At 35.2% G+C, this 16975-nt stretch overlaps 1 protein-coding gene across 1 annotated transcript in view; it reads left to right on the top strand.

Moving 5' to 3' along the window:
* LOC107758336 (guanine nucleotide-binding protein subunit alpha-12-like) overlaps positions 1-13286 on the top strand; it is a 30979-nt gene extending 17693 nt beyond the window's left edge. Inside the window, exons 3-4 of the mRNA XM_016576049.1 lie at positions 9909-9959; positions 10697-13286. Of these exons, the coding sequence (XP_016431535.1) occupies positions 9909-9959; positions 10697-11266 (621 nt within the window). The 3' untranslated portion in view covers positions 11267-13286. The remainder of the gene's footprint in view (positions 1-9908; positions 9960-10696) is intronic.
* Positions 13287-16975: the final 3689 nt, after the last annotated feature.

Below are 16975 nucleotides of genomic sequence, written 5' to 3'. Positions count from 1 at the left end.
AAATTTGAATGCCTGTCCATTGAAAAATCCATCACATTGGCGGCACGAGAATGTTCATGTCAGTTTGAACAGAAGCATTAAAAACTGTTTTTTCTAATTAAAATCTGACCAAATTAGTTTTTATCATTATGGTGTGAACAGGCCTTAATAGTGAGTGGAAAGAAGATCACTGTCAGCTTTTTATTAAGTAAATATTTTCCAGATGACATTTTATTAATTTTTCTCACGCATTATAGGTTTTATACATAAAAAGCTATACCATTTTAATTTGGTATAGCCTTGCATACTTGGATATCCTTGGCATCAATTATTGCAAAATTCTGTTTGGAAAAATACTTAAGGCTGAATAAATGATGAGAGAATTTTCATTTCCCTTTAAATCCCTTTGGATCATGAATGTTGCATATACTTCTCATTAAGGATATCTTCCATTTTTGGCTTGCGGCATCTTAATTTGTATCAGCACCTCCCTAGACTTTGCGCTTTTGTCAGTCCACTCTTCTTATTAAATCAATCCGGCTTCTCTCTCCAGCGGATGTGGCTGCGATTACTGCTGAGCGTTTGTGGCTGCTGGTGCGGAGTGTGCTTAGTCAATAGTTGCCTGGTTTTTACACACTCTGTAATTAAAGTAAATCTGTCTAAGAGTGTGTGCAATACGCGGGCGTAGAAGAGTGCTGAGCTGTGGGAGATCTTTTCTCGCTGAGTGAGTCCTGCCACTCCTTTGGCTGCGGCCAGGGTAAATAATGCCCTATTGTTGCTCAGTTGACTCCCGGTCAACGGGTAACACGCTCCACCCCGGAACATAGCCAGACTTATTCATACAGCTGGGATATAGACACTGGACTGGGACATTCATAGCAGAGCCCGGTTTGAATGTATGAGAAGTGAATAAATGGAGGAAACCCAGACACAATGTCATTCATGGTTCAGAGAGAGTTACGGTTAATTACTGCAGTTAATCGGTAGTGGCAAGATTGATGAAGGCATACTGACCAGATGTTTTGTGTGTTTTGGCCGAGATGTTTGCTGAGATCACTTCCAGAAAACATTTGATTAATTCCTCAGGTTTTTTTATTTATTTACAGAGAGCAAGAAAAAGCATGGAATGAGGCAGATGTAGACATTAGATAAATAGCTTTGCTACTAAATGGCCTTATGACATTATTGCTGCTTTCAAAATTGTTCATGTTCTTCCACTGAATTGTTTCACATAGCTAATCTATAAAAATAGCTTAAAAGCCATTTTAATACTTCCTCCATTTAGGGCATCCGGAAATGAAAATAGATATTTATATTTCACTATATTTAGATCTTTTCCATCTTTTCTAAATAAACACATAGGCTTACTGTACATTTGGTGGCAGTCTTTGATGCACCTCGCTTCTGTTCTTTTGAGACAAACAAACTGGTGTTTCTTGCAGATTGCAGTTTTACTTGCAGTAGGACAACAGGGTGAATCTAAAATGTGTGGGTGACATTTCACCCTCAAATCAAAGAAAAAAGCAATTTATTATTTATTGCATAATGGGAATGAATTTTCCTACTTTTATTTTATGTTTTTACATTTGTGACATTAATGCTAAAAATGTCCATTCACATTACTGTAATTACTGTATTACAGTTAATATTATTAATACAAATTTGTATTATTATTATTATTATTATTATTATTATATGATCATTAAATTGAGCAAATACGGCCATAATGTATAATTACAATTGTGCTCCGGCTGTACTTTTTTTCATTTTAAATAATATATCATTATTTTTTTCATATTACAGTAATGATAATGTAATGGGAGGAGCTTAATTGTCATGAAAATGTCACAATGTCACAAAAATTTGTTTATTAATTTAATTTATTTTTATGACAACTTTTTTTTTTTTTTTAAATGTGAAATGTTTTGTGAGATTCATCTGCGTCTGAGTAGAAAAGGCTTAAAAGGAGCTTGAAGAAAGTGAGCGGTGCAGATTGTTCTCTATGTATCTTGATCACTAATATGCTTTTAGGTTCTCTTTTCTCTGCCGTGTGCCAGTGCTATTCCTTAACAAAAGTTAATTTATAGACCTTGACCTGTAATCCAACATCTTAAACAGCTAAACTCAATGTTTCCAGATTCCTATCATTCCTACATCCCATTTCTTTCGCTTATTCTGGGCGTCATGTCCTCGCTAACTTCACTATAACCCCTAATTTCTCAGAAGACAGAATGGAAGGGACGGGGCAGAATGGCTTTTGACTCTGAGAGGTGTCACTAGTGCATTCAGCCATATTTCTCTGACTGCCCTGTCATCTGTCATGTGCTATCTGCAGACAGACTGTCAGGAGCGATAAATGTACGCTCATTTTGGCCTGCTCCTCCAGTGTCCTATCTGTCTGTCTGCCCTATCTAGGCCATTATAGTACAACTTAGTCAAAGTACTCTACAGGCATTGCTGAGGTTTGATATGACCATGACAAACACTTCCATTGCCTTGACATTCCTAGGCTGGAGATTATACGCCAAAGTGGCTTACCAAGGTTATTTGACTTCTTATAATGGAAAATATGATTTTTTTTGTCTTTTTTTATCTTTTTTACTTTTATTCAGAGACTAAAGAATCACACTTTTCAATGAAATGTTTAATTTTTCCCCTTAAATTGTTTAGGCACTAAAACAATTCAATCTGGATAAAGATTGGTTTGAAGAGGCTTTTTTTCATTTTTATCCACCCTCATGACTTTCAATGACTTTCTTCTGTTTTGTGGAACGCTAAAGAAAACTTTTTTTTAGTTACATGTGCTGCTTGCATGTGATTTCAATTAATGGAGATTTGAGATTTCAGCTGTAAAAAAAAAAAAAAGATTTTGGAGTCAAATCTTTTCAATGAATCAACCGAATTGGCTCACAAAATCAGTCTGAATGGTTTGTTCACAAATTGGTTCTCAAGTTCACCTCACGGTCATCTCACCATTGTGATTCAGTCACAATGGTTATTAGTTTATAATGAATAACAATTTACATTTTGAATCAGTTTCTCACACATCACTATTGCATGACTTCAGAAAACGTGAAAAATAGTGTATAAGTCATGTGGGTCACTTTTTAAATATTTTTTATAGTGCTTTTAGGACCTTATTGCAGTCTGAAAGCTCTGCATTCATTGAAATGGCTTGATTCTTTAAAATGTCTCTTTATGTGTTTCATAGAAAAAAGAAAGTCATATGAGTTTGGAATGACATGAGAAATACATGAGCCACATTATACACTACCAAAAGTTAAGGGTTAGTACGTTTTTTAAAAATTTTTTTTTTTTTTAAGAAATGAATACTTTTATTCAGCAAGGACATTATTGAATGAATTGACAGTAAAGACATTTGTAATGTTACAAAACATTTCTATTTAATTTCTTATGAACTTTCTATTCATCAAAGAAACCTCTGAAAAAAACACAAAAATATTATTCAGCACAACTGTTTTCAACATTGATAATAATAAGAAATGTTTCTTGAGCAGCAAATCATCATATTAGAACGATTTCTGAAAGATCATGTGACACTGAAGACGGGTGTAATGATGCTGAAAATTCAGCTTTATCATCACAGGAATAAATTACATTTTTACAATATATTAAAATAAAAATTTTTTGTAATAATATTTCACAATATTACTGTTTTTACTGTATTTTGAACCTTGGTGAGCAAACATAATAAATCGTACAGACCCCAAACTTTTGAAGGTGTAACTTTTATATATGTGTGTGTGTGTGAATTTTATACAAAATGCATTAAATTTAGGTTCCAGGATCATAATTCTCAGAGAGACATTGAACAAATTGAGATTCCTCCATCAGCATGTTCAGTAAAGCTCAGTACAATTCAGTACCGCTTTCATGTCCATGAGAAAAGTGTGAGGATTAGCAATAGATATTAAGTTCTGAGCCCCTGTGAAACAGATGGTGAGTGGGCTGTTCTTACTGAAAACAGACCCAATGGGAGCACTGTATTGGAAGAGGAAAAACTGACTTTACAGGCAGCCATGTCCTTGGATGTTTGGCTGTTGTTGAAAACGTCATACACCCACTGTTTTTCTTGACTATTTTTTTTTATTCCACCCGTCAGTGGTTTGTTTCCAGGCCTGTCTAGGGTCAGTCTCCCTGAGGGGCCACCATTAGGCGAATGGATAAGATATGAGCAGAACTGATTGAGGTGTGACACAGGAGAGAAAAGAGGAAAATACCCGCAGAGCCATAGAGTGCCCAAGGAGGAGCAAAAACAGCTGCTCGGCTCTTAGTCTCGCACTTTTTACACATTCTCACATTACAGAGGACTTGACAGACTGCGTCTGCTGCTGAGGCCACGCCACTGAGGTCACACTTATATTGAGTTGAGGAAATGATGACACTAGGGCTGCAACAACTAACTGATAAAATCTATATAAATCCATAATAAAATGATCAACAATTCAGCAATTATCGATTAGTTTCATATGTCTTTATTGATGACACTTTACAATAGTGAAGACCATCTTTCTATGAAAAAAGGGACTGAGCTACATCAGAAAAAATTTAACCAAATTTCCATTAGAGTATTTTATATTAAATTCTTCAGAGAAGGTCATAGACATATTGTTAGTTTCATGTGGCCATGTGTTTTTAAAGCACATCACTCACTGTATTTTCTAAACGTTAGAAATTCAAAGTCAGGAGAGTATCGCAGTGTTTAGAGCACAGCAGAGAAGTGCAGTGAATTAATTTAGTAATTTTCATGAAATATTGTACATTAAATTTGTTTAAAATAAAACTAATTAAAATCATGTAATGCCAGCAATCATATTTTTATAAGAACTGTAACTTTAATGGCATTATACTAAAGAATTCTTGACATTTATGAGCACAAAAATTTCAGTAACACACTAACAAACTATTTATGTTATTATGTTTATTTGTGATTATATGAACAACTCTTACATTGTGGTATTTATACGTATATTATTGTATTTAAATATTATATTACATTTAAAGGATATATAACAATATATAGCATATTTGCACATTGTTTGGAGGACAACAATGCTTTTTCAGTATTATGATGGAACTAAAATCTTTAGTCTTTTTTTATTGGATCGGAGAAATAATTGATTCATTGAAAGTTTAATAGTTATTAGTTATGGCCCTATAGCTTATATTATATTTTGGTTATCTTGTGGGTCAACAGAGCAGATGGTTCCTGTTCTTCTGACTGGCTATCATTGGTCTGAAACCGAGCAATGCATTAGATTGACAGAGTGTATAGATCTTCATGCTCAGAAGTGACATTTCTGTCATGGTATTGTTCAACAGTAGTCACTATGCACAGGCACTAATGTGAGATGTCAGAGACCTGTGGACAGATTTCTTAGCCAGTCTTTTCATACGTGACATTTTGACCATTTTCTATATTGAGAGCAGCTATGTGTCACTCTACTGTAAAGATACATATATTTGCTGAGGCTCTGGAGGGAACGAAGCTCCTTTAGATGCATTTGGATAGTCCAGAGAGACTCATCTATCAGTGTTGTTCCACTTAATTTATGTGGTATGTGCACCTAAAACATTTGAACTAAAACATTACATTAACAAAACTAAACAATATTAACAAAATAACATATTTTATAGTGCTGTCAGTGATTAATCGTATAATTTTTAATATACACTATGCAGTTTAAAAGTTTGGGATCTGCAAGATTTTGTATTGTTTTTGAAAGATACCTCTTATCCTCACCAAGGCTGCATTTATTTGATATGAAATATTAAGTAATACAGTTGTGCTGCTTAACATGTAGAAATAGATTTTTGATGAATAGAAATATCAAAAGAACTGCATTTGTTTGAAATAGAAATAGTTTATAACATTATAAATGTCTGTCACTTTTGATCAATTTAATGCATCTTTGCTGAATTAAAGTAGTAATTTATTACTGACCCCAAACTTTTAAATGGCTATGTACACATATATAATTTTAAACAGCATTAAGGCTTACAGCATTAGTTTTTTGTTTCTAGGAACACAGCTCATGTTATTGTTAACATACCTCTGGCATAATGTAAGTCTCCAAATTGTTTTCAGAGTTCCCTGACACTCGTCCATTTTCCTTCTACTGGTCTCCTCCAATTCAGAAATCATAATAATAGTCTATACGCAAAGATAAAAGGCGAGGTGTACGGTTACAGCTAGATCAACAGTGTGGGAGCAGCCCGAGGTTCTGTGAAGTTCTGGAGGTGAAGGAGCTCCATGTGGGGGATTAATATGCTCGCATCCAAACCAAATAGGCAATCCCACTCCAAGAACCGGGAAATCAAGCTCTGTTTGTTTTGCATGAGGATTATTTACATAGTCTGATATTTACGAAGGCAAGGGCGGACATCATCACTGCAGAAGAGGGCTGTTTTTCTCTCTGAAATGAAAAGAAATTAATTTCGAAGTTTTGCTATTGACTTGATATTTTTTAGAAGACCATTATATATATATATAAGGGGATATTTTGAATAATGTCTCAGCTCCTCTTTTCCAAATAGTGAAAATGAATGAGGACTCCAAAAAATGATAAGATTTTATATTGCAAGTCCCCGGTTCATCACACAAAGCTATTGTATTGCATCAAAGTGACATTTAAGGCAAGTCATCTTAAATGCTTAAATCTCATTTGCAATTCATTTGCAAAAAAGGAACATACAGCTCTATTGCACTTTTCTAGATCGGCACAATACATTTCCTACAGAGAGCGAAATGAAAACATCCAGTGATATGTCTGTTCTTAGTCACCGTGGAACAGTTATCCACCAACAAAGCACAGCTGCTGGATCTGGCAGTTGAACATCACTTAAGTTAGATCTCCACTCAATGCCGAGGAAGGTTTTATTGTCAGATATAACAAAGTGTGAGGTGAAAAGAATCCCTGATGGACCCGCTGAAACTTTAGAAAAGCATTCATCCCTTCCACTCAGCTTTGTTCATATGAGCTCTTTCCCAAGACGACACCGATGCTGTTTGATCGAAACAGAGAATACTGCAAGATTTATCAGGGCTAGTTTTATGTCATGTGCTTCTCAAGATATTTTTTTAACCTAAATATGTTATCCTTCAAGGCATTTCCCTTAGTTACTAAGCGATTAGGGTCTATATTTCAGTCAAGGGTCATAAGGGATGCCTTTAATTGGATCTCATTTCTGGAGATCTGCTGTTTATTTGAAGGGGACTGAGATTGAGATCACCACTGGGAAAGGAAGGGGTTAAGGCCTCTGTACATGGCCGTGCTCAATCATGCTTCCCCTTACTCACTGCACAAATACCCATGGGCACACTTTCTTACATTGTGCTAAAGTTGTGGTGGTGGCCTGCAAGGCCTCAGCGTAGATCTTTCCCACACTCTCAGCAGGCCGTCATGTGCATGTTGAGCTCAGATGGAGGGAGGAGGGAGACCTTAAGCTTTACTGGCCAATGACCTGCAGCATATACTTTTGTGCAGAGAAGGGACCAATCAGAGAGCTCAGATAAGGGTCGGTTGACAGTCCTGAGCTTTAACTCTGTTCTACTGCAGCTTCTGACTATACTGCATAGGGATGAATTTACTATGCCAATATTTATATGCATTTATATAACTGTACTTTCAATGTTTTGTCCATAACATTACATCACAATATACCCATAAAGTGATTAAAAAGACTGAAAAAAATATAAAGGATCAGTTGGTTCAGAATTATAGTAGCTTTGAATTTAGTTTTTATTTCAGTGCTGTTTTCAATTTGTACTTGTACTTAATTTAGTTTTGTTAGTTTCCACTTTTGACTTACTGTCACTTTATTGAGTGTTTATTTTAGTCTTTGGGCAGCCCATGTTAATGTGTTAACTGTCACTGAAATATAACAATATAAAATCTAGGTGCATTTTTATGATTAATGGAGGTCATATGAGGTTTAAAATGTTGTAATATACTGTGTTAATCTAAAATGAAATGAATTCTGTGTTAATTTGTTTAGCTAGTTGTAGAGTCATGACAGTATATTTCAGTTTCAGTTTATTTCAACTGTATTTATTTCAGCTAACAAAAAATATTTTTTGGGGGGGCTTTATGCATTTTTTCCCCATTTTGATCATATAACTAAAAAATACATTACTTAATTTAATAATGATATTTCAAAAAATAAAAAAGGTTTACATTTTATATGTTGCCCATATAAAATATGTGTTATATTTGACCCATATTAAATATATATGGGCAATATATAAAATATGAAATACTTTTTTATTTTTGAAATATCATTATTAAATGATATAATTATATGTAATTATGAATAAATATATATTTTAATCATTTAAAGAAATGTGTGTGTGTGTGTGTGTGTGTATATATATATACAATATTCACATACATATGTTTTTATTGTGTGTGCGTATTCTACAGAGAGATTGATAAAAGCCACAGGCGCTGCTATCAGATATCTATGTGATTTCCTGACTGCGTGACATTAAACTCTGATGATGATGTGCTGTGTATGTGTGCTGTGTGTAGGGTTGGGGTGTTAGGCTTCAGTCTGTTATAGAGGGCCAGCGCTGTTCTACTAATCCCCTGTTTTCACACACAGCTGTTTCCTGTTGGGAACATGGGCCAGGCCAGGGGCCTTTGTGAGACACACACAAACTAGAGGACACATTTTGCTTTTCCAGACAATGTCCACTGAAACGCCAAGGTCGCAGTGTCTGCCATCCAAAAGCCTGCGTGAAAACAACTTTGTCAGGAAATAATGCTCAACACAGCAGTTTAGTTAATCTCTCTATTGCTTCATTCTAAGGAGTCTATTCTATTAAGACAGAACATGTTTTTTTTTTTGGGCTTGGAAAAGTCTGCAGATATTGGGCAATAAATGCAGTTATCAGTAGATTGTGGCTTATAAAGGCAGCAGACATAATTGATTCTTGGATGAGACCAGTGTGAACATGCTGTACTGACTCCGATCACCCTGAGCTTCAGACGTCTCATCAGTCAGCTTTATTTATGGATTGGGCTTTGACTTCTGACCTGATTCTCCTGTAGTTATAGGAGTGAAAGTCTGAGCTGAGTTCAAGACTTAGAGCCTGCAGGCGTTTATGTGCCTGTTCATTTGTAATGTTTGGAAATTATAGGATCCATTTATTACAGCCAACGTTCTGTAATGTAAACAGACCTTAACGCAATGCGGTCATGACTATAAAATGTGCTAATGTGCACTTAACCAAATGTTGGTCCAAGGGAGCAATACTTGAGAATGATTTTTCATCTGACTCCCTACAGCACTTTATAAAGTAACAGGAGATTATGAGCATTATGTGTAAAAGCTACATTATAGAGTTAACTGGAGTTCTGCTGACGGGCACTATGTGATATGAGTGTCCCACATAGTTCTCAGACAAAGATAGGAACATCCTGTTACTTTTAGACTTTCCATTCCTGAATTAGAACAGCTTTTGGGATCGTGTTGCCTTATTTGTTTTAATAAAAATGTTAAAAGAGAGTTTTGCAAATAAATCACTATGTGAGAATAAGAACTGAGAATGTGTGTTTTTTTTAATAATATATTTTTACTATCCTGCTTGAGTAGAAGAGCTACACTAGTTTGGGGTCTGTAGTATTAAAAAAAAAAGTATTTTATACTCACTAAAGCGGCATTTATTTATTATCTATATTAACACAATATAACAGCTTTCTATGTTAATTTATTTTAAAATGTAGTTTATTCAATGTAGTTTATTAATCCTTTAATCGATTACAGAACTGAAGAAATATATGTAATTATTATATTATTTGTTTAGTTTGTTCTGCTTCATTTAAATTAAATCATAAATGTGAATAAGTTGAAATGCCCATTATTGCGCAGAGTAAAACACTTTTTTGTGGTCTTTTTTTTTACAGAGTGAATCAGTGAAATATTTCCTGGACAACTTGGATCGGATTGGACAACTGGTGAGTCATGATAACACAGCATTATTTATTAGTGCCAGTTCTGCATGGTATATGATCATTCAATGTTTGAATGATGATATATCTATTAAATAAACAAGGATAGTCATCTGGAAAGATAGTTAGTCAGAATAGTGTTTTTTATACACTGTTTCCCAGCAGAGGTGGTGACACTGAAGACTGGAGACACTGAAAATGAAAGTAAAATGGTCTCTTTGAGACTGATATTGGCCAAGGTTGCCAAGAACACATAGTGTGTCTCATATGAGTGATAAAAAAAGGCCTGGAAGTGTTTTGTGTGAGCACGGAAACCAAGGCCAATGACAAAACAAATACATGTCAGTTTGGGTGGGATGTGGGGCCTATGAAAACTGCTTCAAGATCATTTTGTCTGCCCTTCTGGCAATTTTCATTAAGAGGTTATATGTTTATGACAAAAGATTGCCTGGGAACCACTCTTATTTTACTTTTGTATGTTTAAGTATGTTTTAGGTATTAACTTTAAGTATGTTTTAGGTTGCACAAATGGTTAAAAAACAAAACCCTAGTAGAACGCAAGCCATAAAAAAACTCTAAAAGAGCTGTGCAAATAATAAGATTGTTAATAAAAACATTTAAGATAAATTTAGCAGAAGTAAACTGCTAAAAACTGTTTGATTTGTGCTAAAAAACAATCATGCTATCTAATGATAAACAGTGTACTTGCTGTTGACTCAATTTTACTCAACCTTTTCTTACAGAATTATGTACCGAGCCGACAGGACATTCTTTTGGCCAGGAAGGCCACCAAGGGAATTGTGGAGCATGATTTTGTCATTAAGAAGATCCCATTTAAGATGGTAGATGTGGGTGGCCAGCGCTCTCAGAGACAGAAATGGTTTCAGTGCTTTGACGGCATCACCTCAATCCTCTTCATGGTGTCCTCCAGCGAGTATGACCAGGTGCTGATGGAAGACCGCCGCACCAACCGCCTGGTGGAGTCCATGAACATCTTTGAGACCATAGTCAACAACAAGCTCTTTTCCAATGTGTCCATAATCCTCTTCCTCAACAAGATGGACCTTCTGGTGGAGAAGGTACGCAAAGTCAGCATTTGCAAACACTTTTCCGACTTCCGGGGAGACCCTCACCGACTGGAGGACGTGCAGACCTATCTCGTGCAATGCTTCAACCGCAAACGTCGCAACCGCAGCAAGCCACTTTTCCACCACTTCACCACTGCCATTGACACTGAGAACATTCGCTTCGTCTTTCATGCGGTCAAAGACACAATTCTTCAGGAGAACCTTAAAGACATAATGTTACAGTGACTTTTACAGTAATTTGATCTGTTTTGCCATTGTTTGAGTCCGTTTCCCATCCTATTGCAGGAGGAAATGCCTTCTTGACTTCATTTGAACCAATTTTACTTTGACAACTGTGCAGGAGAAACATCATGGTGCAAAATGTACTTTGCATCATGTGTTAGCTAATCATGTACTCCAATATCCAGTCCTTTATATTAGAGACATGGCGAATGAAAATGACATCAATCTCTCTTTGTCATCACTCATTTTACTGTCTTCCTGTGAAACAGGAACTTTGAAGACTCCTTGGATTGTAGATAAGCCAAGAACATTTGAGGGTATTACAGTTTGTCAGTGCAAAGAAAATGAAGCAGACTGATAATCAATCGTTATCGAGTATTTTCGCCTCTTTCCTCAAGGATAAACTCAATGCACAATATTACACTGGCTCATTTCCCAAACAACATCCTAAAAATAGATCGCAAACCTGCACTGAACATCCTGTTTGAACAAGTAGTTAATTTCATGTCACTTGACAGGTTTATTTTTTTATGTTTAATCTAACATTTAAATCACATTTTGCTTTATCTATACTTGTAAGTTTATAGAAGACATGCAAAATTCTCATTAACAACTAAGCAGGGTTTTTGTACTTAGAGTGAATAGGAGCTTTTGTACATGTTAACTGTCTCTTCTGCTTTTATGTGTCTCTTCACATTAAGCTACAAGCTTTGAAATATAGAGAAGGGTCAAATCACTGGTTATGCCTAACACCACTAATAATGCATTAATGGTATTCTTAAAGTGTCATTATTGCACAGCATATGTACTTTATGAGTATAAATATGATGTTAATCCTCTTGAAATGTATGTAACCTGTGTAGCTAATGACTTTACAAGGAGTCAACCTGATGTTATTTGGGGACTGAGTTTTATTCTCTGGATCTTGATGAATGTCTGCTGTGAACAGCTGTGTGCTTTTGGTTTTAGCTGGAGTTGCGATCCCGGACGAGCCCCCAATTAGTTTCACCCATGTTGTGATATATTCTTTTGAACTACTTCATGAACGGGGTGTGAAGTGACTTCCTGGTGATGTCTGCAAATGCTAAGAAGAATTTGTTGTGGGAGGTGGCACAGATTGATCCATTTTCCAGAGATCTGGTTTTGTCATCAGAGGTAGTCGCTGACTCACAGTATTCTTGGAGGACGAGCGGTTTCAATTTCAGTGCAGGTGTCCACTTGTCAGAATTTTGTTTTGTGTTAAGGGAAAGCTTGAGATATGTTATCAAGTAGTTTTCAAGTTTTAACAAGAGCGTCAAGCCCTTTTCTTGCATTCTTTCTTGTTTGTGGACTACAATGGAAACTCATTTCTTGCAAAACAACATTGACACTGTTTCTATGTGCCCTAAAGGTTTTTAAATTCTGTCCTTCCTCATAATCACAGCAGTGCCATGTTGGCTTACTGAAAGTTGGCAGGAAGAGATTTGATTTGAGATATTGGACACACCCTAAACCTTTGTCCCTGACAGCTCTTCCCAGTGGGAGCAAAACACATGCATTTACTGGAAGATCTCTGGCTCCTCTTGTACACATAAAGAAGCCGACTGGATTCGTTAATTCAAGGCTCTTTTAAGACCACAAATCCATTGGGAGAGTTTTAAAGTTAAATAGCGGAAAAGAAACACAGACACAGTATGAAGGCTGTTAGAACTTGCAATCAAAATAAGCATATGGCGTGTAATTAATTTGATATAAATTATATTTGGGAAATAATAATCAAAGAAACTATTTCCAGTTGCAATTTCAAGCTACTGAAGGTGATTTAACTACAGTATTTAAGTTACATTTGCTGCTCTGGTGTTTTGTCCCTCTTAGGATCTCTAGAGTGTCACTATTAACAGGATGTCTACTTCAACACTCTTTCAGTGTTTTACTGTACTTTTTCAACTTTCAAATTTTGCTTCCCTAAAGTTTTAAGTATCCAGTGATTGTAAAAAGTGTGAAATTCCAGATTTTAACTTCATTATGTGTGTTTTGTATATAAGAACTGTTTAAATACAATAAAATGTTGAGTTATACTTTTGGGCTTCTTCTTAGACAACTGCATATTGCAACTTAATATGCACTGTAAAAATATGCTGTTTAATTTACAGTAAAAACAGGAGGCTTTGGTTGCCAGATATACACAGTAAAAGGTATTATGGGATAGCATATAGTGTCTGTATGTAAGTGATATTAATATACCATTCAAAATCAGCTTTTTGACCTTAAAATGTAGTGATAATCACCATGATAATACAGATTGTACACTAGAATCCACATGATGAATCAGAGTTCATTGTAAGAGACCAATACTCATATATAGATGAAGTACAGGGACATTGACACAAAGTCCAAACACCAACATTCACTCAAAAACTGTAAAATGTAACACAAATGCTGATAACAAAAACCGGAAGATAATGGGAATGTCCTTTTTACAACTTATCACAACCCCCAGTAAATTGATCAAACAAATCTAAACAAAAATGAACTTAAAATCAATCATAGGCAATGTGACAGATGAATTTACATCCAAATACTACAGTTTGATTGGACAATCAGCCTTTGACATACAGTATATGACCAGAGCTGCATTTCATTATTTGCATTTAGCTTTGTTTATTCCCTGACCTGTTGTGAGAAAGGATACGACTCATTTTTGGGTCACATCCCATTGGTTGAGAACCAATGATATAGGCCAGTAGGCTTTGTATATTAGAAGATAAATGATTTGACATTAATGTTGTTTCTGTATCTTATTACTATTAACTTTCTGGTGTCTTATTTGTGTGTAAAGTTTAAAAATGTTGTCTTCCCATATATGAAAAAGTCTCCACACTGTCTCCACACTGTGCATTTCCTGCACATGGCTTTAGAAGCAAGTTCTAACAAAGACAAATAAACAGAGGTTATGCAAGAGTTAAGTGGCAAAGGAAGTGTTACCCTCAACTGGGGCCTGTGCTCAGTAAGTACCATTTTAACTTGAAGCTTAGAATCATCTTTTTCGAAAAGCCACCCATCTTTGCAACCAGCTATTTTAGGTTTTATTGTCATATAAGAGTCGCTGAGAACATTTCCTTTCCTGTGAGGGAGCTAATATTTGACTCTCCGAACAAAGAGGTCCTATTATGGTAAGACACATCTAAACAAATATTCCCCATGTAACCCTTGACAAATCCTCTGCTCAAGCAAGAAAATAATGTCTAAGCACACAAAGAGCCTTTTCTGGGCTGACCATGGCTTATTTGCGTGAGGTAAAACTCATGACTTGTGTTATACTTACATTTCCTCCGGGCTGCCTTTCATTGCCCTTCAAAATTGAATGCTGATATTTAGTAATAAATAAGGGCAGCAGTCATTGCCAGACTGTTTAACAATGTTTCAGTCTGCCCTTTATTTTAATCTGCCTGCTAGGCCTGTGTTGGGCTTTCAAATACACATTCAATAGTGATTTTTCCAGTATTAAGAAGTGAGAGAAAATGTCAGTTCTGACATTAGCTTGAAAAGATGTGCCTACAGGAACTTTACTGTTAGTAATCTAATCACAACTGTAAAAAATAAATGCTAGAAGAACACAGATCATTATGCAGATGGCCAGAGTTTGTCCAGACTGACTCATGTATGACTGGGAAATTTCTCACTAACTGAGGACAAACCATATGAACTTCAAACTCCTTGCAACAAGAGCGCCCACTATTGGTTAAGTGTAAAGAGGCGTTTGTCTACTAAAAAGACCCCAGCTTGAAAATCTCCTTTAGAACATGGTTTTAAACATAGCAAGAGGAAAAATAAACAAAAATGAATTTAAACATACTTATACTTTATTCATTTTTATTTTTGATCTATAAAGGTTAAAAATAAAATTATGTCCAATATCAAGTATTTTTGCTTGCAGAAGAATAATTGTCTTTTTTATTTCATTTTTTTTTTCATTTGGTTATCATTTATTTATAAAGAAATTAATACTTTTATTCAGCATGGATGCATTGAATTGATTAAAGGTGACAGTAAAGACATTTATAATATTGCAAATCAGTTTGATTTCAAATGAATGCTATTCTTTTGAACTTTCTATTCATTAAAGAATCCTGGGGAAAAAAGTTTTCACAAAAATATTATGCAGCACTACTGATTTCAACATTGATAATAATAATAAGAAGAAATGTTTCTTGAGCAGCAAATCAGCATATTAGAATGATATTTGAATGATCATGTGACACTGAAGACTGGAGTAATGATGCTGAAAATTAAGCATTGCAACATAAATTACATATTAAAATATAATGGAACAGAAAATATTGTAATCATATTTCATGATATTGCTGCTTTTATTGTATTTGTGGTCAAATAAATGCAGTCACAAAAGACTTCTTTCATAAATCGTATATAAAATCTAAAATTTCTCTCTCGCTCTCTCTATATATATTATTATAAATTTTTTTATTATAATATTAAGGCTTTTGAGGAGGTTATACAAGTGTAACTTTAAATTTCAAAATATACCTATTTGGAACAGCAGTTCATTTCACACAGATGCGAATATATAAATCATTAGATGTTGAACTGTGGTTTAGGTCCACAATTCATTAACTGGATGAAAAGTACAATAATTTCCTTTATACACCACTGTGCTTATTCAATGCATAACAGTCTCCTATTGTGTTTAATAGTTTCCTTGTGTTTCTGTAGGACTGCCACAGGTCATTGTCAATCAGTGTAATCAGCTGGAAAACATCCAAACAAAATAGCTTCTTAAGGTTTTAGTAATGAACTAAATCATTTATTATACATAAACTATGTGTTGCAGACTGCTTTTTCAAATACATCAACTTGCAGTCATGCCCTGAGGACGTATTTGAAAAATAACTCTCTTGTAATGTTCCCAGCCCCCCCGAAGATTAAAGATGAGACCCTTCCACATCATTAGGCTTCACCCTTCCAGTGCATTTAAATGTTATGTCACTGGAAAAAAAACTTACAATGTGTACCACACATCTGTATATTACACTCATTTACCATCAGAGAACAGTGGGGTACAGGTACAATACTGTTACCCAAAATGTGGTACAGTGGTATGAAAGGAGACTATTAGGGTACACAAACGAGCCTTGAAATTTACAAATTAATAAATTCATCCCACTGTAAAATAACATTCAAACCAAGTTTATGTATTTGTCACATGCAAAAATAAACTTGTGCACCCTCTAGTACAAACATCTATCATAAGATCTATCTATCTATCTATCTATCTGTCTATCTGTCTATCTGTCTGTCTGTCTGTCTGTCTGTCTGTCTGAGACTGCGTTGGTTAAAGTCACTAATGACTTGCTAATAGCTTCCGATTCTGGCTCTCTGTCTCTTCTCATTCTTTTGGATCTTAGTTCAGCCTTTGATACTATTGACCATGCATAGCTACTTAATTGTCTTGAAACTGTATTTGGTTTATCAGAGACAGTTCTTGGCTGGTTCAGGTCCTATCTTACTGACCGCAGTCAATTTGTTTTTATGGGTGGCTATAGATCCAAGGTTGGTCCTGCTCATACAGGTGTCCCACAGGGGTCAGTATTGGGTCCCTTACTTTTTAGTATGTATATTTATTTACATGTGGACATTGTGCATCTTTCTAACTGTATTACTGAGATCAATAATTGGATGTCTAATAGTATTCTGTCTTTAAATAGCTCCAAAACG

This window comes from Sinocyclocheilus rhinocerous, unplaced genomic scaffold (genome assembly GCF_001515625.1).
Source record: "Sinocyclocheilus rhinocerous isolate Xijiao unplaced genomic scaffold, SAMN03320098_v1.1 scaffold2639, whole genome shotgun sequence".
NCBI classification, from domain to species: Eukaryota; Metazoa; Chordata; class Actinopteri; order Cypriniformes; family Cyprinidae; genus Sinocyclocheilus; species Sinocyclocheilus rhinocerous.
Note: the sequence above shows the minus strand (reverse complement) of the source record. Positions and strands in the feature narration are given on the sequence as shown.